Source organism: Equus przewalskii, chromosome 7 (genome assembly GCF_037783145.1).
Source record: "Equus przewalskii isolate Varuska chromosome 7, EquPr2, whole genome shotgun sequence".
In the NCBI taxonomy this organism is placed as follows: Eukaryota; Metazoa; Chordata; class Mammalia; order Perissodactyla; family Equidae; genus Equus; species Equus przewalskii.
The window spans coordinates 36,848,893-36,875,033 of record NC_091837.1 but is presented as its reverse complement, the minus strand read 5'-3'; the positions used below and the strand labels follow the sequence as shown (position 1 = coordinate 36,875,033).

Genomic DNA, 26,141 nt, shown 5'->3' with positions numbered 1-26,141 from the left:
TTAATTGGGTTGTTTTGTTGTTCTGGCTGAGTTGCCTAGTTACTTCTTTTTGTTTGTTTGGGGTTTTTTTTTTTGCTGAGGAAGATTAGCCCCGAGCTAACATCTGTGCCAGTCTTCCTCCACTTTATACGTGGGATGCCACCACAGCATGGTTGGCAAGTGGTGTAGGTTGGCACCTGAGATCTGAACCTGCGAACCCCGGCCACCAAAGCGGACTGCACCCAACTTAACCACTACACCTTGGGGCTGGCCCAACTAGTGACTGTTTTAAACAACTCTTTAGCCGGCATGAAGAAACCAAACATCATAAACAAGGGTGGGATTTTTGGCCCTCTGTGCATACTGTCAACAAGGGGACAGTTTTAGCCATGGCTGGATAAGGGGGACACCTCTCTGTTTTGTGGACAGATTTTTAAAAAACATGATTGTGCTCTTAAATCCCACCATCCTGGGCTTGAATAAAAACCAAAAGACCTATAGGGACAACTATAGTGGAGCAGAAATTAAGGCCTATATATTGTTTTGGCTCTAAAGTTTCTCTTTTCCAAGATGCTTTTCTTGAACAGTAGCCTTTGAAAATGAATAAATGGGAGGAGTTTTCAACATGAAGAGTGATTTGTACTGTGAAATATCATTTGCTTTATGAAGTTACTCTCTTTGTTCCACGATCCAGTACATGATTCTCATGTGAGGAGCTGTCCTGTCCCAGGCCCTCTGACTGGGCTTCCACATCATTCCCTTCCCCGCATCTCAGAAAGGGCCGGCGTAAAGCCAGGGTTTCTGCATACAAAAGATCTGAAGGTTAAAGCAGGGGGACTGGAACATGCTTCAGTGTTGCCAATCTATGAAAAGCTTCAATTCCGAAGAGGGGAGAAAAAAGATCCCTCCACAACTAATCTCTTAAAAAAATCAAGCTTATTTTAAAAATGAAAAATCGACCTTGAACTTTACGAGTGAGTAATGTTCTAGGCAGAGTGGGGTTCTGCCCACTGTGCTTCCGGATTCCCGCCCAGCACCCTGGTCACATGTTAAATGACCGCAGCTTGCACGCACAGAACGTCTGATTCTGAGGAAGTTCAAGTACTCATCTGCTTCAGCTTCACGGCCTCCCAGAGAGCACAGTGCACTTTACCAAAGCACAGAGAGACCGAATAACGTGGCTCAGGTGACTTTACAAGCCAAACATAGAATCTGGAACATAACTTGGTCCTGGGGCTTGCTGAGTGCTACCTCCTGGCCCCAGGCTGCCTTTAGGCTCAGATCCTGCAAAGAACACACGTGTCCCTAACAACGGCTCCAGTGGCTGGAAAAGGTCTTCTCTGACGGACGACTGGTGGGGGTTCTCCAGGCTTTCTCCCGTTCCCTGCCAGTATTTATTTCTGGAGAGTTGGAGCATCAACAATATTTGCTGACTGCATCTTCCTAGAGTGGGAGAAATTACTTGATACGATCTTGTTTGTGTATAGAGAGGCAGGCTGAATAAAACATTTCTTCGACTCAAAGTTTTGCTCAAGGAGGAGGAGAAATGGGAATAGATGTTGGAAACGTCCTTTCATAGAGTTCTGTTCCATGGGGTAAAAAACACATTAAGTTTCTCAGAAAGAAACCTGCCATGGCCAGTGACGGATGTTGAAGGCTTTTTTGACACGTGTAATTCAACACGTGTTCGATTACATTTCTACTGCAGGTATTCCTACACGTCCATCCTTCCCGGGTCTTCTCCACTTCACTATAAGTTCTTTGAGGCCAAGACCAAAGCACTCTCCCTTTTTCCTATTTCCCGTGAGACGTCCAGGAGACTGCAGTGGGTATGAGAAAGGTTCATGACTGACAGAAAGCTGTCCCTGGGTATTTAAAAATATTAGTAGAGTGGGCCAGCACCCATTACAAATGACAAGAGCTGCCACCCTTGTGGGAGGGGCCTCTTGGGGTGCTTTTCAGTTCCAGGATCCTAGGAGTTTATAAACTCGGGGCTCATTCTGACCACCTGCAGGAATCAGGATGATTCCACTTTCAGAAGGAAGCAGGGTGAACAGCTGTGTGCATAGCTGTTAAGTCTCTTTAACTGCAGCTTTGGGGGCCACCGTCAGGAGCTGGCAGTCTGTCTGCCCTGCAGTGCAGCATCTGCTTCCACAGGGAGGGGCAGCCACGCCAGCCCCACACGTCACGCTTACTCCGCCTGGTCACTGCCTGCCGGGAGGCAGCATGCGCTCTGAGGGCAGAGGATTTGGCCTCACGGAGATACTGCCCAGCAACCCAAAGCCTGACACAAGGATCCACGAAGGGGCCTGAGCCAAAAGGACCATGGGAGAAAGCAAGAAAGGTGGACTGCCAATTCCTCGGGTTTTGTATTCCACTGCCAAGTTATTAGGGGGAGCAAAAGTCAACTGAAAACTCTTCTGCATCTAAAGTTAAGAAGGGGACTTCGTAGGTCCTCGGGAGCAACACTACATTTCTCAAAATGAGTTTTCTTAGAAGTTTAGAAACTAAGAGGTTAGCTCACAAAGCCCTTTCCTGTTTTATGAGATACCAGTAAATCACACAGAAGAGAATTCTGCCTCCACCTCGCCCATATAGACACACTAGGCACAGACCCAACAGCTAGATAAAGAGAACTATAATAAGCTGATTCTTTAATAGAAATGACATTAAGGATGGTTTCAGGAGAAATTCTTTATCTTTACTTGTTTGATGGTTTCTTCTACTGTTAATTTAAATTCCTTTCGATAGTTAAACTAGACTCATCCTAATAAATAAATTTGCTGTAAGTGCAGGGGATCCCCTGGGCTGGCGCATTGCTCCCGTCTCCCCACAGTGCTGAGCCAGCGCTCCCACATAGTAGGGGTGCACACAGACCTTCTGAGCGGCTGCTTTCCTGCATGCCCAGGCTTCTACTCTGTCAAGAAATTGCCTTTTAAGGGATGAAATGTTTACCACTGGCATTGTCTCTGACAACAAGTATTTCCTGGTCAGCTAACTCCTTAAACAAAGCAACCTCACATGCCTGTTTATCTGCTGAAAGACTCTGGAATCAAGAAATATAATGAACTGTTTCTGCAATAAAAGTGTATGCCAGTGGCTGTGTGGTGCAGCAATGAGGTGACATTTCATACACTGGCCCAAATAAAACGTCCACACAAGCAAGCCTTTCAGGGTCAAGACCCCATCATCTGACCCCTATTGACAGATCCCTTTATTCCCACAACATGCAACATCTGCTGCCTAATAGTGAACACCGAGCCCCAGCGAGCAGGTCACAGTGCTCTTCAGGAGTCACTCTTAATGCAAGATGGGCTCCTGAAACTGTTTTAGGTCCTGACTCCTTGGACCTCCGGAGGACCATCTACCACCTCTTCCGTCTCCCATCACCTCTGCAAATCCGTCTCCCTTCCCTCCACTGGCAGAAAGAGAAGGGATACAAATTCCTCCACAAGCACTTGGTTCCTTCTGCTGTAATTCCTGCGACACCCACTCCCCGAGGAGCCACGCTAAGCCTAGGAGAGACCCTTCCTCTGCAGAGCCGTCTCCTGGGGCTGGGCTGAAAGGTTGCTGCCCACGGCCACCTGGTCCAAAGTCCCTCTGACGACACAGATATCAGAATGTCTCACAGTTACTAAGTATTTTTTCACATTCTCTGAAAAGGCTTGGAAAGGCAAGTTCCCTCAAAAATAAATGCTCATTCACAGCCTAGAAGTTTCTACAGAATTTAGGAGAGAAGGCACACAAGGACCGCCTTCTTGGTTTGCAGTGCTCAGGCCCCCTAAAACACTTTGGAGCTTTGCTTCCTCCGACGTGCAGCCCGCTGCTGTGAGCGCGCTGGGCAGAGCAGTTAGGATACACGCTGGGGAAAGACGTCTGGTGTTCAGACAACCCCTTTGATTTACGACCCTGTGGCTAAATCAGCGCAGGATTTTGGAGAAAGACCAATTCCATTTGCTTACAAGTCTGGTCCTGAGGCTCTGGCGCTTCCAACAACCCCGCAATCATTTGCTTTTAATTACTGTTTGATTCTACCACGGAAGGAACGCACCTCGCTAACCCGTCCACTGCACAGGAACCCAAGCAGAGGGGAGCGTGGCCCTGATGTGAAACTCGATGCAGCCAGGCAGCCTCCTCCAGGGACACTTGAGGCGGTCCTGGTCTCTTAATGAAGGGCAGCCACTTCCAACCTGGAAGAATCTTCCCAGCACACCTGATTCTCTTCAAACACGCTTATTTGCCAAAGGACGCTGAACCTCACAGCAAAGCTGTATAAAGCTTAGAAAAACAAGTTGATTTCAAGTGTCTATTTTTACATGGTGTCCCATTTCCAGAGAGGCTGAGACTAGTGGTTTCAAACTCAATTTAGCATTTAAACTAATTTCCAGCCAGGCCTCTCCGGAGCGGCAATTAGGAAAGAGTTCAAAGAGGGAGGGGCGTGCAGTCTCTCCAGAGGGACAAGGGACGCGCTCCCTCCCTCCCGCCAGGGAGCACCTGGGGCTTTGCATTTGCTGTGTCTGGAAAGGCACCAAGGGCAAGTCCACTTCTTCCTCCTCAGAGCGATCCTGGGGAAGGATCTAAAGCCTCCTGACAACTCTGCTGCACACTGCAGGCCAAGATGCACGAGGCCAGGGACAACACGAGAAGAACGGGCCCTTTCACTCCCAGAGCCACGTGGACCGTGGGGCCCTGCCTTGGAAGGAGCCCCCAGCCAGACCAGCCGGCAGTCCAGGCGGCGGAGGGCACACGCCGGGCCCTGGACGCCTGCCTGCCCCCTCCTCCCGGCCCTGCCGCCATCTTCAGCTGTGGCCACAATAGTCCTCTGAGCCTCAGAGTCCTAGCTTTTTAAAATTTATTTTAATTTTGTGTGGTGATTGTGTTTAGGTCATGTAAAATCATGACACAAATTGGAAAAGGTACAGAAAGCTATGCAGTGATGCGTCCCTGTCCCACTGTCCCAGCGACTCAGGTCCCTTCCTCAGAGACAATCGTCGTTTCCCCCGCACCTTTCCAGAAACACGGGTTCCTTGGTAAATGTTTCTTATCCTTCTTTTTCTTTTTAAAGATTGGCAGCTGAGCTAACAATTGTCATCAACTTTATTTTGATTTTATGTTTTTCCTTCTTTTTCTCCCCAAAGCCCCCCATTACATAGTTGTATATTCTGGTTGTGAGTGCCTGTGGTTGTGCTATGTGGGACGCTGCCTCAGCATGACCTGATAAGTGGTGCTAGGTCCCTGCCCAGGATCCAAAGCAGTGAAACCCTGGGCCACCAAAGTGGAGTGCACCAACTTAACTGCTTGGCCACGGGGCCCACCCCTTATCCTTCTTTTATTCTTCTTCTTCTTTTTTTTTTTTGGTGAGGAAGATGGGCCCTGAGTGAACATCTGTTGCCACTCTTCCTCATTTTGCTTGAGGAAGACTGGCCCTGAGCTAACATCTGTTGCCAGACTTCCTCTATTTTGTATGTGGGATGCCACCACAGCATGGCTGGACAAGCGGTGTGTAGGTCCATGCCTGGGCTCTAAACCCACAAACTCCAGGCCACTGAAGCAGAGCACACAAACTTAACCACTATGCCACTGGGCCAGCCCCCATTCTTTTATTCTTTACGCAATGGTACCACACTTCTCCTGCTATTCTGTACCCTTCTTTTTCACTTAACAGTGTGTCCTGAATAATATCTAAGATCCAAGGTTCTTTCCACTTTTAATATTTCTTGAATGCGGAAATCAGGCCTAGTGTTTAAAAAATTTACTTCTTAGGAATCTGGGTAAATGTTCCCTCAACTGCAGAGGAGGGGGTAGAACATGGGAGGAAGTGCTTTACAGCTAGCCCTCAGGAAACACTTGGAGGCCCCTGGCTGACCGTCTTCTCATGCCTCCAGGAGCCATCTGCCCAGAAGGGCTTCCTACTCCAGGCCTGGGGAGGCGGGAGCTGTCGCGGGGCCCTTTCCAACGCCAGACAGCATTCTGCACATCAACCCAGTCAATTCTTCTATTTTTACTATTTTTATAGACCAGAAAAACTAAGGCTCCAAGAGGTCTTAAAGCCCCACAGCTGATGAACCAGGACTGGACTCCAGGGCTGGCTACCAACTCCGAAGTCCATATTCTCCCCAATCTATCCAGACGGTGTTAAAAACAAAAAGCAACCCTTCAACTTTTTTGCTTATAAAAATTCTAAGAAGGTCAGCCTCACAATGGGCATCCTTAATCCCCGTGCCAACGTTTAATAACTCACTTTCAAGACAGTCTTCCTCCAGGAGCCACAGGCGTGTGCCTTTGCTCCCCCAACAGACGGGCTGTGTCTCGTGAGGGACGCTGAGCAGAACAAGGAGGCCCTCCTGCAGGACCAGGGCCGTGTGAGAGTCTCAGAACACTGACTCACCCTCTCAGACCTCCTTCTGAGGAGCCAGGCCACTCCCAGTACACAGTGAGTTGAGGGGGCAGACGCAGAGGCAAGAACAGAAAGGTGGGTATGCTTCATCCTTTTTTTCCAGTCCTAGAGTGAGCTTAAGAGATCGAAGAGCCTACATGGGTGTCAGCAGGTAAGGAAACGGACTCTGAATCTGAGTCGGTGCAAACGACCAGCCAAGGTCAGGCAGGGAGCAGGAGTGCGGTCCTGACTCCAGCCCATGATGCCCCTGACTCCGCCTGGAGCCATTCGCCTCCTTTCTCAGCCCTGCCTCACTGCATCTGGGCTGTCTGGCTGCTCCTTAGAGTCTCGCTGGAGGGTGCACAGGGACAGCGGCCTCTGCTCGGTTAGCAGAGCTTCGTAGAGGCTCAGGGTGAGACAGGGGCTGGTGCTGTGGGCTCGCATGGGGTTTCTGGATTATCTGTGGACCATGTGTATTCACGACAGGTGTACCTCCCATTACAGAGACAATTTAAAAGCTGGCTAGACTGCACTCCGAGGAAGCCACATGTACGTGCGCCCTCCCCTTCCTTCTGCTGCTGCCTCACACCAGAGTTCAAGAGCATGCTGTTCAGCTCAGCACTCAACGCTGACTGTGGAGGACGCTACCAACTGAAAGGTCCCGCCTGGAACTGGAAGCCGGGTATCCCTATCGGTTTTCCCAGGAGATGCACTAAAGCCAGCCCAGAAAGCAGGCCCACTCCCAGGTGCCTCCCTGCAGCCGATTCTCCTCCTGATGGCTTTGCATCGACGTGAGGAACGCAGAGCTGCGGCCCCCCGGACCCAACTCATCCTGCAAGAACCCCTAAGATCCCGCAGCCACCGGGATGGAGGCTGCCCTCTCCCTCTCTGCCCTGACTCACCGTTTCCTCCTCCGCGGGCCTGAACCTACACCGCGGAGCGCGGAGCCCCCGGTTGGCATTCTGAGCGGTGCCGGCATGCGGCCCAAGCGCCGGGAGCCCAGGGGCTGCAGGGGGTGGGGCCCTCAGCCCTCAGTCGGCCTCCTCACGTGGGACGTCCCCGACGAGGCACAACCCGAGGAAGCAGCCTTCCCCAGGCGGGCTTCCTCAGCAGATTTTCCAGTTACATAAAGGCACTGTCCTTACGCGAGCTCACAAGTAACGCAGATAAGGTGAGCGCACTGCGTGGTCTCGGCAGGGACAGCGCTCTGTGCTGTGTCCACCAATCATGAATGACTTAGGGGACTAGGAAGAGAAACGGTTTTTAAAAACGAATAAACTGCCAAACAAATGTCAAACGGGCCCTGCAATTAGAGTTGCTGTCTTGAGGATTCCAGAAAAGCCAAGCTGACGTGGGGAGCCACTCTAGAGAAAACGGCTGCCCCGGGAACCAGAGCCACAACCCCACCGGGCCTCGCCCCACCCGCCTCCAGCTTCCCCGGCTGCTGCTGTGGGCACGGGGGCGTTGCCCCCACACCGATCCTGAGCCTGTGGGAAGGAAATGCCTTGTGGGTTCCAAATACAACTGCTGGACCATCGTTCAAGAGAAGAACATTAGAAGATTTTAATCATTTCCTGCTGGCTCTGTGCACCCTCCTGATCGCAGGAATCGACATTTCACAGAGTCACATGGAAAGAGCCTGGGGTCTGCAGAAGGAGGTTTGGGTTCAAGTTCGGGCAGTGAAACTCACTAACTGGAGACCTTCGGTAGGAGAGTCACGCCTCAAGCCTTAGCCGCCTCTTCTGCCCAAGAGGGTGAGAATATCTGCCCTACAGGATGGCTGTGAGGACTGAAAGCAGTACTGTGGGTGGGAAGTCTTTACAGGGCCCACAGCACTACACTGTGCCATCAGCACTGTCCCTGTCACCTCCTCCAGGCCGGGGCCACCACTGCTGCTGTGTCTCTCCCAAATGTGGCTAGAACACCTCCACGCTTCCTCCATGCTCTCCTCTGAGAATCACAGAGGAGGTTCCTGGAGTGTTCAAGCTAAAAGGAGCCTCAGGAGCTTTCTAAGACCACTGCCCTTTCTAGCCCCTTCCACACCACCAACCCGACTCCCACCACCCGCATCAAACAGGAAAACCCAGGCCCCCGTCACTGAGCAAGCTGGTGCAACCCAGGTCTCCTGACTCTGCTATGTGTCCCCCAAATGCTTCATCCCCTCCACCTCGCAGCAGCCTACCCAGAAGGCAGGGCTCCCCCTCACTGGCCCCGTGACCCCATGGTCAGGCCTTCACGCAGGGTCATTCATCTTGCTAAATACAGAGGAGACCGCAGGCCTGTGGGAGGTACCTTGGCATTCTGCAGCGGGGGCTGGTAGCTGGACGGCCGGTAGAACACCCTCTGGGAGGCATCGGTGTGGATGTCACCAAGGAAAAGCTCCTCTACCAGGTGGTCCAGGTTGTGCTGCAGGTGCTGCTTCTCCACCCGGATGAGCTGCAGCTCATGCATGGCGAAGTTCACCGCCCGGGTACACTCACAGCCATTCTCCTCCCGCCACAGGTCGTAGGGCACATCCCGCACCCAGGCGCCTCCCGTGGGGACAAAACCAGGGCACGTGTGGTTCACCAGCTGGCCGAGCCGCTCAGCCACCGCCTCCGTGTGGCAGATGACCTGGACGTGGTGCAGCTGGTAGTCGGCCTCGGTGCCCCCGCGGATGATCCAGGAAGCCTGGCGCAGGCGGATCTTGCCGCGGATGACGAGCGTGTAGGTGGGGCTCGTGCAGCGGTTGCCACCGTAATAGAACTGGTAGGCCTTGAAGGTGTTGTTGTGGTAGAATCGGTACGACCTTGTGAGGAACTCGGGGCCTGACCTCACCTCACAGCTGAAGGAGAAAAGGCAAAGCAAAGACGTGTTTAAGCCCAAAGCCTTGAGGAAGAGATTCATTACAGTGTTAAGCAACAATGGGAATAACAACAAAATGTTTCCCCTGGGCCAGACACTATTCTCGGCCCCTTATAGACACCAATTCATTGAGTCCTCACAACTATCTAAGAGTTAGGTAGGTATTATTATTGGCCATATGGGGAAATCAAGGTACAGGAGATTAGGGGACATGCCCAAGGTCATGTAACCAGCCAGCATCAGAGCCAGACCACGAATCCGGCTGTCTGGCTCCAGAGCCTGGGCTCCTAATCACTCTACACCAGAAAGTCCTTCATTCACTTTACTAACAAGCCAGCAGGGCAGAAACCTGCCATCCTCAGTCCCACCTGTGGGCTTAAGCTACAGAGAAATTTCTTTCTTTCTGGTAGGATCAAGAGTATAGTGCTGGCCTATAAAAGGAGTTCCCTTAAGCTAGTTAAAAACAGGTGGTTTCCTAACACTTCCGTTTTATGGACCTTGTCTAGAGCAGACAGGTGCCAGATGCCCCTTGTCCTGAAATGGAATCCAGTCTTGGGAAGTATCACTTAGAGGCAATTGGAAATTCACCCTCCCATCCAGTCAAAATTAATTTTCCCTCTAGCAGAAAAATAGAGGCAATTAGTGAAAGCACAGCTAACACAACAACAGAAATAAGGCTCCTTTTGTTTGTGCTGTTGACAATGACAAAATGTTTTTTCTGTGGCATTAGATAAATGCTAGATTCCTAGGCCAGAAACACCAGTACTGGTCTACAGAGCACAGACGGCTTGGCAGGTTTCAGCTCAGGCCCGTTCCTCCCACCACTCCAACTGCAATCACTTCATATACGAGCAGCACTGCCCACATCAGGGAGGCAGGGGTGCGGGGTGGTTCTTCACTGCACTGCCAAAGAATTCGTGTGTCCGTAACCTTTAGCTAGATCCTAGTCTCAGGTACATCATGACTTCCGCCTCATCAATTTTTGGCTGAAACCCAAAAGGCCAGTGGTTCTCAAAATTGCTAATATTTCCATTTTTTAGTTAACAAACTGGTGAAAGATAAATACTATTTAGAAGTGGGCATCTTTTGCTAGGTAAAGATTGTCAGCTGATGTCAAATAACACTGTATGCACATAGAGCCCTCAGCAGAACTTTGAGTATCCATCATCTGTGAAAAAGGAGTGAGAGGAGACCCTAGATGTCCCCCCAGGGAGAGAGGAGAAGTTCACTGTGAGCAGTAACAAATGTCTGCTGAGGTTTAGATAAGAAGCCACTTCATCGTAATATGTTATCTAAGCACTGACGATATCAACAGATCTCACGTACATTGACTTCTCCATCATCCCTGCCCTGCCCTTACCCGAGCCCCCGTCCTCTCTAGCCGGAACTGCTATAACAGCTAAATTGGTGGGTCCCAAATCACTTTTTCTACCATCCATTTGCCACACAGCAGCCAAAGTTGCCTTTTAATGAAGTGGAATCGTCTTAAACATGGGCCTTACTTGAAAACTCTTCAATGGCTTTCCCACTTTGTTATATTAAAAGTCAAACTCAGAGAGGAGACCCGGCCTGCAGGTGCCTGGGTGCGGCCCCATCCTCCTCGCAGCCTCCCTGGGGCTGCTCTCCCTGGTTTACCACATCAGGGCCACAAGAGCTCCGGTCACTCATTTCTCCAGGCCAGCCTCTGCCGGTTCTTCCAGAAGGACAGCTCTTCCCTCAGTCTTTGCACAGCCAAGGACATCTCAGCTCCAGTGTCCTCTTCTTCCGTAGCCTTTCCTGACCCCACCCTTGTCCTAAAATAGGGCCCTTGGTATTCTCCTTCAGCACCTGTTGTTTTTTTCCCTCTTCTTAGTACTTCTTTGTGGGTTTGTTTGTAAAATTCCTGAAGACAGGGACCATGTCTGTTTCACTGCTATACACACAAATCTAGAATAGTGCTGGCACACAGTAAATATTTGTGCACACAATAAATATTTGTTGAATAAAATGATAAATTATTTAAAAGTACATCACATTAAGATTGTGCAAATAATTCTCATGCAGTTATTTTGAGAAACCCCATTTTAGGGGGGAAAAAAACCTTCTGGGTCTTCATCATCTTATGAAATTCCTTTTTTCTCTTCTCCACATTCATCTGATCCCTCCCCAAGGTACTCAGGAGGCTGAAGGAGAAGTGATCAGATCCCAGAGTTAGCCTTGTTAATTCTCAACAACTTAATGAGGGGAAAAATTGCAGAGCTCAAATTGGGATAAATCTCAGCTCTGCAGCCTGGAAAAGAATCCAAGAACTACACCCTGGCTAGTAGAGGTAGTCTGAGTACCTTTTAACTTACTCTTAGAACCCTGAAGCCATGTATTAAATTACCAGAATATGGATAGAACAGTCAGACCATCAGAAGCTTGCAAGTCATGTTTCAGGGTTGCTGAAACACAGACTCCTAATTTCACTTGCTAATGGCTTCTTTTTATATACGAGTGGTCCCACAGAGTTCGGTAAACAAGGACCCATTCACTCACAGCGGGTGGTTAACAGTGGAACCGTATCACCTCTGCTTTAGCTAAGATTTCTAGGTGCTTAGCTCTGTTTCTTTACCAACCAGAGTTTCAAAGAGTTGCTTGGCTCTTAGTTAGAGCTTAGCACCAAAACCAATGTAGATTAAAATCTCTATGCACCTGAGAAACCTTAAGAAGAGCCTTCCATAGACGTACTTGCTCTCCAGGCCCACCTGGCCCTGGCCGTCTTACCCGGTGGACACCCAGTGGCCCTCGATGGCAGGCGGCATCTGCACAGTGATCCTTGCACCATTGTGGAGATGTTTGAGCATGTGATGGCACTGTGACTCTTTGAATGCCCTCCAGGCATTCTTCTCTAAGGACCTAGGATGGGATCTGCTGTCTGGATGAAGGAGGGCAGAACCCTCTCCCAGCCCTGTAAACGAAGAGTGGAGATTAGCAGGAAGGAGAGCCGGCAGCAGACAGGCATCAGGCTGGAGCAGCGCCTCTGTGGCAGGGAAATCACACTCCTGCTCCACCAGCCTTTCCCAGTCTCTGCTCTCATAGAATGCACATTCCAAAGCAGGAAGTGTCCCGCGACATCATTCCCCAACTGAGAAAACCGAGGTCCACGGAGATAACGGATATGACTTGCACGAGGTCACTTTGCTAGTTCCTCACAAAGCCTGAGCTCAAATCCAAGCATTTATGAAACAGCAAACAAGGTCGTGCATCTAAATGAGCAGCTGAGCTGCGCAGACAAATGAATGTTAACAGGGGTTGTAGAAGACAAAAATGGACGTGCTCTAGAGTCACCAAAGAGTTGAAGACGGGACTGAAGAAACAGGTAAGAAAGGGGTCATCAGGAAGGGTGGACAAGTGCAGTGACACATTAAAGTGAGGAAGGGACAGAGTGAGGAGATCAGCCTCAGTGAAAAGGACAAAGATGGAAAGAGAAAGGCCCAGGGAACAGCTCGGAAGTCTCCCAACTGTGATGTGCTCTCTGCCTTGGCTCCCATCTATTCACACCAAGTCATGCATCTTTTGGCTTTCTCAGTCTCCAAACAGATACCCTCCACAGGGCTGCCCACGGCTGGGGTGCAAATCACACACTCCGCCTACAAAGGGGGAAGGGGGTCTCATGTTCCCCAATTATCTTCGAAATCCAGCTCTTCACCCCCACAAAGTCGGCAGCAAACTAAACATACATCATAGAGCTTAAAATTGAGAGTAACTAAAGAAGCCTGCACGTTTTAATTTTCCATGGGTAAAGGAATACAAGGACCAAGTTTATCTTCAGTATAAATAGTTCGGGTTGGCCAAAATCATTACATATGCAGAACTGCTCCCAGCCTGGTGTTCAGAGAAAAGCAACGAAAACAAAAGGGGTTATAATGGGAAACCCATCGGGTGCCTCTTCGGTCACTCCCGAGTGGCTGACAAGTCCGCAGTCTTCACTGTGAGCCTGCCACACACACTCAGCAAAGAGGACGCCAGTCAGACAAACATACGAAAATACAATACGGAGGCTAACTCAACTTACTGTGGTGATCGTTTCACAATATACATAAGTCAAGTCATCACACTGTACACCTTACACTTACACAGTGTTGCATGTCAACTATATCTCAAAACTAAAAGAAAAAAATTTATTTTGAAAAATAAAATTATTAACTCTCTTGGAAAAACATAAACATACACAAAACAACTAAAATGCATCTATTAGAACGCTACCTATGAGGGGGCAATGATGTATTTTTTAATCAACATCCGAATAACTTCATAGAGAAACCATGGTTTATGAAAGATCATTTGAAAATGATAAGTTAGACCCAGAATCTAGTGACTGACAGCAACAGAAGGAAAATCTACTGGAGAAACTCAGACCCGCAGGTTGATAACCTTCAGATATTTGTAAAATAGTCAGATTTTTGCCATGATTAAGAGGGTTGGACTAATCTTTTATTGAAAGTCTTTGGCACTGAGAAGACAGAGTCTCCCCATGGAACTCTCGGGGTTTCCTCGGAGTGAGATGCTGGCCTTGGGAGGGAGCGACAGCCTCAGATTGCTCCTGCAGATCCTAAGTGAAGTGAAGGGCAACGAGGCAGAGACACCTATGGGTACAATTCGACTAGACGAAACTGTGAAAACAGACTCTAAAACAAGATGATGATGGCTTGCTCAAATTAAATGCAACTTCACCACCAGGCACTAATAGCCAAGTCAGTGGATTCAGACCCGAGCTAGAAAAAGGGAACACTAAAACTCAGAAATCCATGTCTGGTGGTGTTGACGTTGATCCTTGTGGCTATGAAGCGAGGAGCTCCTTTCCCTGGCCCGTGCGCATCCATGGAGGGCAGGCGCTCCCACGAGAGTGACACTTGGGGTGTCCTCTCCCCACCCCTCGCTCAACCCTCCCGGAGTGAACAGCGTGCAGGACAGAGAAGGAAACAAGCCTGCTTGACTCAGCCGTGTTTCTCTTTCCCTTTGCAAAACAAGCCTGTTCTCAATGCATGCCTTTTGATCAGCTCCCCACCGCCCTGCCCCATGTAGCAAGGACCCTGCCCCTTCAGTTGTTCACTGTGGCACTACCCTGGGGGGAAAGTCTGAAACATCCAGGGATGGACTATTAGCAATCCTACCATGGACATCCATCTATACAGTGTCTCCTGATGGATCTTTATCATGATTCTCAGGTTTTAATCCCCACTTGTCTGACACTTGTGTTGATCTCTCAGTTGACTTTGAACTAGAGGAGGGAGATGGCCACTATTCACTGTCCCTCCACCAAAGCCAACAGTGGAAATCATCTGGATATAGGAAGCACTTCCCGAATTCCCTGTTAGGCAGTCCAGGAATGAAACCATACGAGTCGCAGTCTGCTGGGTCAATTGTGTGATCAATTATAATTATGTGGCCAACTTAAAACAGAATTTAATTCAGGTCACGAGGTGTTGTGTTGGGGAAGATTCTGCTTGAAATATGACACTAAACATTCAGTAAACATGCCATCATCTACTATCAACCCAACTATGTTCCAAAACCTGACCTGTAAACCCCTTTACACCCTGCAAATGTTTTCCACTAAAGATGAAAAAGCTGGGAGGGTCGTGGACGTGGGTGAAATGTCCTCAGGAGCTGGACTGCTTGAGTTTGAAACAGGACCTGCTGCTTAAAGGATTTCATCAAATCCAAGACTTCAATGACTGCTGAGATGCACCATTATTTTACCACCAGTGACAAAAACACTTGCATTTACCTGATGACACAATGCCTTAGCCACAGCCCTGAAAGACCCACGAAGCATGCATGGCAGCCTCCACTGCCCCAACATTTCTTCTCTCTACTCAGAGATGTGGCAGTGTCTCCTGCCTTTGGTGGCACTGCTTTACACATGGTAGGTCATCCCTTTGCTCTGCAAGTATCTCAATCATGAAATGCAAGCACAGCCTCGTCTTTTTTTGGGTATCTTCCTTTCCCAGTAACTGACCGTTACTACATCAGAAAACACATAACTGCAGTTACTCCTGCAAGGATAAATATTTGCCTCACTAACGTCAAACCAGCACCCCACGGCTCTGTTCCTAGGCCTGTCTGATTTTCAGTGTTTTCTCTTTTTAGTGAAAGTGTAATTTATAAGTGAGTTATGGAGAAAAAAACAAGCACGCTTTCTTTGAATGTTTACTCTGTTTTCAAAACCAGCCTATTTGCAGCTGTGTCCAGGTTATAAAGGCAAGGACTGCATCCCTCCTCATGACTGCTGCCCGCAGACTAACAGGGACTGGAACCCCCATCGACCAGAAGATGCACATCCACTGCGAAGATCTTACAACAGGAGAAAAATGTGTATCTTATAATTGTTGAAGCACACTATTAGCACTGTGACCTTAACCTCTTCAGACTTCAGTCTACTCATCTGTAGAGAGGGGAGAACATTAGCTACCATTTAGGGTTGGTCTCGAGATTAAATAAGAGTGTTCTTTGACACAGTGTCTGATCCTCATTACATGTTAGCTGTTACTATTTTAAATAATGATTAGGCTCTTAGCCCGCCCTCAATAAGTCCTTCCTAACTAATAGAACAGTTGAAAGAATGGTAAAAGTCACTGGAGCCAGGCTCACTCTGAGCTCTGAGAAGGACAGAGTGCTCAGAATAAAGACACGGGCTAGCAGGCAGGGTTAACAGGCGGCCCTGATGTAGAAGAGGATGGGACCCAAAGCACCAGGCTCTGTGGGTGTTAAGTTCCACTGAGTTTAACAAATACCTATTCACTATTACTTTGTACATTTTAGGAGATGTAAATATAAAGAAGAATGAATATACGTTTTTCTGACTTTGAGGCTCTTATGGTCTCACTGGCCTGGATGTCAGAGAACAAAGGTAGAGATGATGAAGGAGGGCTCTGGGAAGGAAACTGGGGAGTTCAAAGGCAGAGGGAGAGGTGACCAGGATTTGTATGGGTCCTGCATAAGGATAGTCATAACAGGAGGGAGCCTACCGTTATGCTTTTTAACCAAGGGTGGAAGAAGTAAAATCCAAGAGTCACCAATACGCAAATCCTTAGGAAGCAGGAAAAGATTAAATTACTCAGGGTTCCTAGAGCAAACCTCCATTTCACTATTGTCAATGAGCCAAGCTCAGGAACCTGGCAGGGCTGTCGGTGCAGAAGAGTGTCAAAGTGAGCAGCCAGATGGAGAACTACACAGCTGGCAAGGTTCCGTCAGGACGTGGTGACTTAGAGTTCACACTCAGGGATGATACTGCATTTTTAGGGTGGAAAAAAGGGGTGATATTCATTGTCTTTTTATCTTTTCCCTTTGAAGTCCCCACCACCTCCACTACTCTTAGAGAGCAAAGTTACATGGGTCAAGTGAAAGCAGGAGTTGCCGTAAGGTGGGAGCATCAGCCTCTTAGGTCTGCACTCACCTACTGACAGTGGTCTCCAATATTGACTTGGCTCGTCTGGAGTGGAAAATGTGGCCAGCCTTCCTGCAAGTGCTACTTCTATTAAATGGCTTGGAATTAAAAGGTCATTTGAAGCGCAAGGTCCAGCAGCAGGAGAAGCCAAGTATAATAGCTACATCCTTATACCCCAAGACTTCCTTTCCAGAATCAACCATGGTGTGCCCTCCAAGGATTCCAGCCTCAGAATTTTGGTCAACCCAGGGACCCCGTATTCAGGGCACTGCCCAGAGTATGTCAACTCCAAATTTGGGACTCAATCTAGCAACTCATTTACTCAATCAGAAAAGGCTCTTGAAGAGCAGGACTGTTCAGGCACAGAAGGTACAAACATTATGCCCTGAGGGAGTCTCAGTTGAGCGAGAAACCAGGCCCCAAATGGGCTTGTGGAGGGTCTCATAAGGACAGAGGGAGCAGGCTCTGAATTCATCCTTGGGGGGTTCTTGGAGAGGCAGCTGTGCCTTGAAGACTGAACAAAAGAGGTCTACGTAGAGCATACAGCACATTCAAACATAAAGAGGCAGCCCGAGAGATTCAGGTAGGAGGAACTGGAGAGGGTCAGGGAGGAGATCACAGGGTGGCCTAGGACAGAGGAGCAGCGAAAGAGAGGCAGGGTCGTGATCAAGAGGCTGCATGTGTCACAATGAGTATAGATTTGCCGGGAAAGGTGAAGAGAAACCACCAAAAGATTTTAACAATGTGATGGCATGGTGAGAATTCCACTTTGGAAAGACCACTTCTACCTTTTTTGGAGGGATGGGAAGCAGATGGAAGCAGGAAGATCAATTATGAAGCTTCCGCAATGGTTCAGTGTATCATTTTTGCCTGAATGAATAAGATGAGAAGGATAAGAGAAGGGAGCTGCTTTCAACAAATGGCAGCAACCCTGTCTTGTCATCCTGGACAGGCACTGACCATTTGTGGCATGTTGTGGGGGAAGTATTACCAAGAAGTTATATTAAAAGAAAGGAAAGAAGGGAGGAATCTATACTAATTCAACACTAAGTCTGAAGAGAAACTTTTGCAAAATATTTATATGTCCTACTTTCATATCTTAAATTATATAAGTCCGTCATCCTGGTACTAAGCAATGCAGTACCCAAGGATGGCAACTAACTATGATAACAGCTCCTCTGAGAATACCTATTATTTATAATAATAAATGTGCTTGTTACATATAATAACTTTTAAAAACCTTCACTTAATTTGATTGCTTGTGTAACTGGAAGTGTTGGCTAACCACAATATTTAGCTGTTGAAAATTCTGCCATTGTATATTGAATACAGTTGACATTATGAGCTTTCTCTGATGATTCAGGTTCTTAAAGTAGCTCAAGGTCATTGTTAGGTCATCAGTGCTGTAGGATGGTACTTGGATACAGAGGTACTGGAGTGAACAGATAAGAATAAGAAAGTATATGTGTGTGAGCGCATACAACCGACAACAACATTTTGGCTAACTGAGGATTCTAGATGTTTTAGTTAATTGAGAAGACCAGTTAATTAGGTTCCATTCATTAAGATTTTGCTGTAAATGAATCTAAGGAAGAGTATCTGAAGGGACCAAACAACAATGGTACAGGAAGAAAGTGGCTATGAGTTTTCAGGATTCAAGGTGGCTTTGGGTAAGTCATCTAATGTGTGCCCTTTTTTCCCTGTATAAAGTAAAAATTATAGTAATGGTGATAATAACTAAAGTTTGTATAACACTTGACAATTCACTCTGTGCATATATTACCTCATTTATCAAATGCTAGTTCCTATACGGGTAGACAAAGGTGAAGCGGAACACCACTCCTTAACGTGAAGTGGTCTGTCAACAGCCAGTGCGCTGTACAACTAACCCAGAAGCTCCCCACAGCACTTCCCCGTCCAGTGGAACTCTGAATACGGAGGTTATCAAAATGACTTCACTATAAAATGGTCTCCAACACCAGGGCCCCGTGGCCTGGATAAAATTATGACAAAGGTGGCATTTCTTTCAAGTGACTGCGGAAGAAAAAGGTAGACTCTGGAAGGAAATTCTTCAGTTGTGGCAAACAAGTTAATTCTTGAGGCCTTTGGGTACCATTTTATAGATTAGCACCGGAGAACTGAATGAGGTCCTGGGGCTCTGGAGGGCTTATTCCCGTGCATGTGTGTGTGTGTGTGTCTGTGTGTGAGTGGTTTACTCCCATAGGATAAATCACCCACAACAGTAATCCTAAATGACTGTAGAACCATCTACTACTATCATAGTTGCAATAGTCTACTCTTCAGAGAGTGAAAACTCCCAATGATATCAAATGAAAGAACATATTTTCTGAAATGAAAGGAAGCATAGGGTTGACCATTTACACAGAGATTTACACACTAAATACAAGGCCCACGTGACCAGGTACTGCTGACACCACTGAATTCACCAGATCATGCACACACAATGCAGTCCTTAGGATAGTTTTCAAGAGGACAAATGTAGGACTTCTGCTTCTGTCATCCATAGCAGAACTTCCTCCCGACCCCCAGGGCCTCAGAAAGCCAGCCAGCCCATGGACAGGGACTGGGCAGAATGGCGGAAGGGAGCTGGGAGGGAGGGAGGCAGTGACTGCTGCCGTTGAACGTCAATATTCATTGGTTCAACCAACAGTTGAATGCCTACTACTTGTGAGGTCACCTCTTCGGCATGGAGCATGTTGACATACGGAAGAAGAAGTGAAATAGCAGGATGCTCCATGTCCAAGTCCCCAGTTTTTCACTAACGCTTAAAAATCTGACATCTAGATATATCCCGCAGTTTTTCACCTGCCATCTACATTGAAAACCAAAAGTTCCAAATCATTTTACATTTACAACTCATAAAATGTAAAAGCAGTTGGGAAGGAAACAATTCTCAAGTTGAACTTGTTGGGACTTGGGACTAAACTAATCTTTGATCAGGTTAGTGTCTATGTATGTACTTTAATGCTTAAAGAAAAATTTTAAAAGGCTAAAGTATAATGTCAAGATATTAACACTAGTTGTTGCTGAGTAGAGGGTTTTGAATAACTCTTTTTTTGTTCATTTAGCATGTTTCTGTACTTTATATAATGTGACATGTATTACTTTGATAATCAGAGTGAGAAAGTATTCTCAAGTTAGAACTGGTGTCATACATGAAAACTCCAAGCAGATAACAGGTGACCGATTAGATTAAATGCAGGTATTACTTGGTCCTGAAATTGCCCTGCTCACATAAATAAGCAGTCATTACTGTAAATGCGTGCTTTGAAGTGGATCCTGCTAGATAAACGCCAGCACAGCTTCCCATTTTTTGGAATAAACGCACGTATGTATCACAGACATACTGAATTTTACTGCTATACAGGTACCTATGCTTACCAAGCTCTTGTTTTTATTTCCAATTTTTTTGAGCTAAAGGCAAAGAAAGCTGCTTTTGCCAATCTTTAAACCTTCATGTCTAAAGGTATTTTCCCTTTATGAGAAGTATAATAAAGTCAAGATTTCAAATCCCTGGCTCCATTTAACTTTAGTTGAACACAAGGTAATTTTCTGTTGTTTTCTTCTAATGCCATGGTCCCCAGGCTAGACACTAGGTTCGAACCAAAGATTGTGAAATTTGCATGTTGGGTCTGTAGCTGACTGCTGCTGCCTCGCCCATGCTCCTCAGCATAGTGTGTGTGGAGTGTATGTGTGCGCCTGTGTACATGGAGTATGTGTTTCTGCATGTGAGTATAGCGCATGTGAAGTGTGTGCATGGCACGTGTTGTATGTGTGTGTGTGTGGTGTGTATGCACAGCGTGTGTTTGGGCACGTGTGTGGTGTATGTGCATGGTGTGTGTGCGCAGTGTGGTCTGCCAGGATTCCCAGCAGGGAGAATACTGCCGTCGACTACAGTTTGCCATCCTCCCAGCTCTGGGGCTCTACAATGAGTCTTTCTTCCTCACCCCTAGATATTCTTCAGGAGAGGGGGACTGCTGCTCCTCACAACCCCCGTCGCTTGCAAGCAGTGGCACGTGGCACGTGGTAGGCCCTCGTAAACAAACTTGTTGAATGAATGGTGACTTGAATGAATGAAACTGGAAAACCCTTATAGAGCAGACTCCCTTTAATAATTTGGATGACATCATATCCTTTCTCTAACCTAGATACCTATCATGTGAGTTTCCAGAATAATTTTATTCCCAAACTGGAGAGAACGAAAGGACGACCTGTACACATAGAATCTTGACACAGTGAGACGTGTGCGTGGATGACGCTGTCAGGTTTCAATGAAGTCTTCTCTGTAATCACGTGCACTCTGCATGCAGAGTGTGTTGAAGACAGCCCTGTGGGTAAGCTTTCAGCAGACGAATACCATCACTAACGTCCTCTCACATTCTGGTCCTAAAGGTTCTATGCTTCACTTTGATTATATCAAGTTGTCATCAGCCTGTCCCTAAACGGCATGTAATTACACACTTACATCATCCACTTATGGGCAGGTCTTTTCTCATTTAGAGAGAGAAAAGGATGAACGGGGCTATTATAAATCTGCTTAGCCGCATGTTTGAAGCAAGTCAATTTATTTCACAGGAGGATATTTAACATCTAAGACTCTTGCTCTCTGTTACGTAGAGATGAGTCATATTTCAAGACTTCATTTTATAACAAGAGGGGTAAAGTGCAGGAAAAACAATGTTTTCTTGGTTACAAAACTGTCTTCAGTAAAACAGTATTTCAAAGATTCCTATTTTATCCTACTTAAATGTTCCCTCACAGTTTGTTGATTAAGCTATCATTCGGTTATCTACAGTTTTTTAAAATCTGGATAGAATATGCTTGAGTGAAAGGGAACAGCTCAAAAGTGTCTTCCCCTGTCAGAAAAGTCAATGAATTCTACAAAAGCAAACAGCATTGGGGAACAGAACATCTCTCCCAGCGTCGGCTCCAGACCTGAAAACCGAACCTTCCATTATCAGGGAGAATTACTTGCGTGTTAAAGCACCACGTATTCTGGAATACCTCACGCTAATCTGGGTTTCTGGAGCTGAATGATTTCTGTGGTTCTTCGCCTAAGCAAAGAAACAGCAATAATGGACATCTTCCAGCCACATACCTTCATGATATTCAATAGGTTTTACTTGGATTAAGAAATGCAATTGTTTTCAGAGGTTGAAGGAGAGGAAAGGAAAGCTGACATGTATACTTTTACGCCATCAAATTTGGAACTTGAGTCTTGCATTACACTTACCATTTTAAAAAACAGCAAAAATAAACAACAGGCTCGAGTCCCGCCAGAGCCTAATTTACTCACCAACGGGACCTAGAGGTGATCTAAGACTTCAATGAGGTGAAACAGAAATCACCCCAAAACTGAACAAAGACTGGATGCCAGACGTACTGGTATCAGCAGTGCCCTCACAGAATCATGAAAGCCTGTGCACTTTTTAATCTTATAAATGTGACTTGTTAGTGCAACAATCTATAAATGATGTCTGCACTTAATTTATTAAAGTTTGTCACAAGTACATTCAAAATCACAGGAAATACGTTTTTACCTACTAATTGCTACCCTAAACAGACAAATGGTGTCCTATGGTTATCAAACTAAAATGGCTATTTATCAGAAAAAAGCCATTCAGCTGTTCCGAAAAGATTTCAGGTAATTTCCTTCATACTTATAACTTCTATTAAAATAAATGACCAAGCTCCACTTGCTACTTCAAAATTTTAAATGCTTGCAAAACCCCAAACTATCAAGAAGGATGCACTCAGCAAGCCCTTCTCCTGGGTTAAGTTGGTTACAACCCATTTTTTGTTAAAACGACTTAATCAAGTAAAAATCAGGCAAAAAGAGGAGAAAGGGAGAGTACCCAATTCTCTCCCGGTCTTCTACAGGATCCTAGCCAATTCCCAAGATTTCTACATTCAACCACTAGGCCCTCTGTTTCTCTTCTTCGCTAGAGTACAACACTGCCTGTGGGATTGGAGTAGATCGTCAGTGGGCTTCGGTGTTAACTTTGCCATTGCAGACTCACTTTGAAATTGGATAACTTTTTCTAGGGCTATTTTGTCATCCAATTAAACTTCACAGACCTCCTTTTATATCTTTTATCCTCTTTGCCATACACACACATGCACATAGAGCATATATGTACCGTCCTCCCATTTACGGCGTGGACTGCCCCCTCTTTACTCGCTCCCTCCAGACTGTTCTCCTCCTGGCACCACCGGGTCTGGGTAAATCCCAGATCCCGAGGAGTTCAGCCCAACTCAGACTTGAATTTGGAGATTTGGGGCTCTCCTCGAACCTCACCAAGGTTTCCTGCCAGCTATTAATATCCCAGCTTGGACTGGTAGGGTAGGAAGTATACTTACCACCCCACCTCTCAAAGGAGGAAAAAAATCTTAGTCTGAGCTCGCCTGGGCTGCATCTCTGAGCATCCCTTTGGTAGTCAAGAGGCAATGGTTTTACGCAAAAAATTCTGTTTTTGCAAAATTTTCCTTTTTAAAATCACTTGACCACACTATCTTTGTTCTTCCTAGATATTACAACAGATTTTTTTAAGGGGACAATTTTCTCTGTTTCATCTCTCTCGCCCTCTTTTTTTTTGGTGTGTGTGGCAGTTGCCGTTTGATCTGTTCATTGGCTCTGATTTGTTTCATGTTTCAGCCAAAGATTAAAACTGCTCTGTAATTCTAAGCAGATGGGCCTAGGAGTGCAACCCTATAATTATACCTTCTCTCTTTGGCCTTCCAACTGCGAGCCTTCCATCCTGACTTTTAAAGTGTGGATCACTGGGGCTCAGAGCACACCTTGGCAATTTGGCCCGTCTGGCCCAGTGGACAGGGTCACACAGCCGGAGTTGCTGAGCTGCCCAGCTGCCTGCCCGGAAGCAGGACTATAAGAAAACAGCCGTTTACAGCTTTCAGGCTAGCCTTCCTCCATCTTCTGGGGAGTGACAACCTGATCTTCAGCGCTGGCTACAATGCATTCTGAAGCTCACTCCAGCTGCAGGTCCTGCTCAGAAACTTAAGAGCGTCCTCCCTCGGGGTGCTGATCTGATCTGCAGAGGTTTTGGGAAGCGTGGTAGGTGGTGAGGAAGCAGAGCCGAGGTGCTCCTGGTGGAGATGCTCTGCTGAAATGTCAGGTGTCCATGAGGGAAAGTTGGCTCAGGACATCTGAATCAGCACGAGTTCTGCCACCGCCTGTCCTGATGATCAACACCAACCCAACACCGAAACTGCCTTGGCAATCTCCCTGCAATTCTGTCTTATTTTTCTCAGTGCAATTCCTGGAACTCCTTTAAAGCGCTGATGGTCTCTGGCTAGGGGTTTACAGAGCTCCTGAGAAAACGTGGCACATGAGTAACAGAAACAAGACGATCAAGCTAGAGCATGAGGGCAATAAGGTGCCAAGTTCCGAGAGCATGGAAGATTTATTTTAATGTTCACATCTTGGCTATTAGAAGCCCCCTGCTCCTTGAAACTGCGGCCAGTCTACTTAGGAGAAACCCCATCACCACCCCTTCAACATACAATCGTCCTCAGAAGGGCATACAGAAACACCGCGAGCTGTTTTTCCCCTTAAATGCTCAGTTTCTCTTTACAGTCCCATAAACGCTTGGACCCCATCAGGAGCCCCTCCTGCACTCTGACGCTTTGGAAACAGGATCGCCAAGCCTGCGATTTCATGACAGGCTACAGTTTGAAAACCCAACAGAGTGGATCAAAGTTTTCCCTAGGACTTGATGCAATCGATTCAGGAGATAAAAGGTGTCTGTGTGTGAGCGCTTTGCACCCTTTCAGAAAGACAACTCCAACCGCCAAACAGCCGTGGGCGCCGCTGGGGGAAGGGGCGCCTAGGAAGCGCCAAGCAGGAGGAGGCAGGGCTCTGCTCCGGCGTGCGCGGGGACCGGGAGCCTGCCGCGATTGGGACCCGGCTCCGGGGGGTTTCTGCGGCTCCCGGGGGTCCCATCCTCTGGCCCCGGCGGCGGCAGTCACCCTCCCTCCCGGGACTCACCGTGAAGCAGGAGGGCCGGGAACAGGTAGGTGAGCAGGAGGCGGCACAGGCAGGACATCTCCAGTCCTCCTCCGGGATCACCCGCGCGCACCGAACCGCCCGAGCCCCTCGCCGTCCTGGCACCCTGCTCCTGGGGGACCGCCGCGGCGCCGCGCGCTCTGCCCTCCCGCCGCCAGCCCGGGAGGACGCGACGAGGCGAGCGCTCGGGCGCGGGCACAGCGGGGCGGCTCCGCTCCTCGGCCACAGCCCGCGTGCGGCCGGGCCAGGCCCGCGCTTCAGGCGGCCGCCGAGCGCCCCATGCCCGGGGGGCGCGGCGCGGGGGCTGCGGGGCGCGAGCTCCCTCGGCGCCGTCGGGCCCCGCGCGCCCGGCCCGGCCCGGCCCTCCCCGCGCGCCCGGCCCCTAGGCGCCCGGCCCTCCGCGTCCCGCCCCGGCCGCAGCCGCCGCCGCGCACGCCGCTCCCACTGCCGTGGCCGCCACCGCCGCCGCAGCTGCAGCGTCTCTTCATAGTTCCAGGGCGCCGCGGCGGGGCTGCCGGGCCGCGGGCCGGGGCGGGGCCGGGGGCGGGGCGGGCCGGGGTGCGGCGCGGGGACTTGAAAGGGCGCGTGGGCGCCGCCTCTCCCCCGCTCCCTTCCCCCTCGCCCGCCCTCCTCCCTCCTCCCTCTCCCCTCCCCTCCCCTCCCCTCCCCTCCCCTCCCCTCCTCTCTGGCCTCTTCTGCCCCCTCGCCTCCCCCTCCTCTGCCGCCGCGCTCCCGTCTCTCCGCCCCCTTTCCCGCCTGGTTCCTCACCTCGTCTCCTCCGCGCGGTCCGCGCGCCCCTTTCTCCGCCCTCGGCGGCCCTCTCCAAGAGAGCTGCGTCCTGCAAGGGGCTTGCAGCCCTGGGCAGCGCGCCCGGCGGCAGGGAAGGAAAATGTGCCCTTAACGCCCTGCCTCCGCCCCGGGCAGCTCGGGACCTTTCCTCTTCCCCGACAGGGACGGGTTCCCCCCCGTGAAGGGTGTTCTGAAAGGACGGGCAGGCGGCGCTGTGAGGCTGGGGCTCTCAAGTGGGATCTGAGAAACGTGGGCTTGCAAAGATGGGGGGTGGGGGGATGGAGCATGTGCGCTCGCGCGCATGTGAGACAGAAAGGAGCAGAGAAGAGAGAAGAGATTAAAGAGAAGAGTTCCGTTCTGGAAAATTGTACAGGGTGGGGATGCAGCACTGCCCCGCTCCCTCGGGAGACACGCAGGACGTGTCTTAACCGACAGCCCCTACCGCGGGTTAGTGCCTGGGCTGCCGGGGGCACAGGAGCCCTGTCACAGGCCGCAACCTGCGCAGGGAAGGTATAGGCAGAGGAGCCCTTTCTTTCTCCTCCCGCCTCCAGGAGGCAAATGACTTGTTGAAACACGGGAGAAACCTCAGAGAAACGCTCCGGGACAGTCTCCAAGAAAGTGCGCTGTGGCCCCTTCTCTGATTCCTCCTCTCTCCCAGCCCAAATCTTGATAGTGTTTATGTTCTGTGGGTCTTTGGG

At 48.7% G+C, this 26,141-nt stretch overlaps 1 protein-coding gene across 1 annotated transcript in view; it reads right to left on the bottom strand.

Annotated features, from left to right (window-relative positions):
* Window positions 1-25,029, bottom strand: part of APCDD1 (APC down-regulated 1) — a 33,586-nt gene extending 8,557 nt beyond the window's left edge. Inside the window, exons 1-3 of the mRNA XM_008522731.2 lie at window positions 24,637-25,029; window positions 11,945-12,128; window positions 8,648-9,179 (exon numbers count right to left, since the gene is read on the bottom strand). Of these exons, the coding sequence (XP_008520953.2) occupies window positions 8,648-9,179; window positions 11,945-12,128; window positions 24,637-24,694 (774 nt within the window). The 5' untranslated portion in view covers window positions 24,695-25,029. The remainder of the gene's footprint in view (window positions 1-8,647; window positions 9,180-11,944; window positions 12,129-24,636) is intronic.
* Window positions 25,030-26,141: the final 1,112 nt, after the last annotated feature.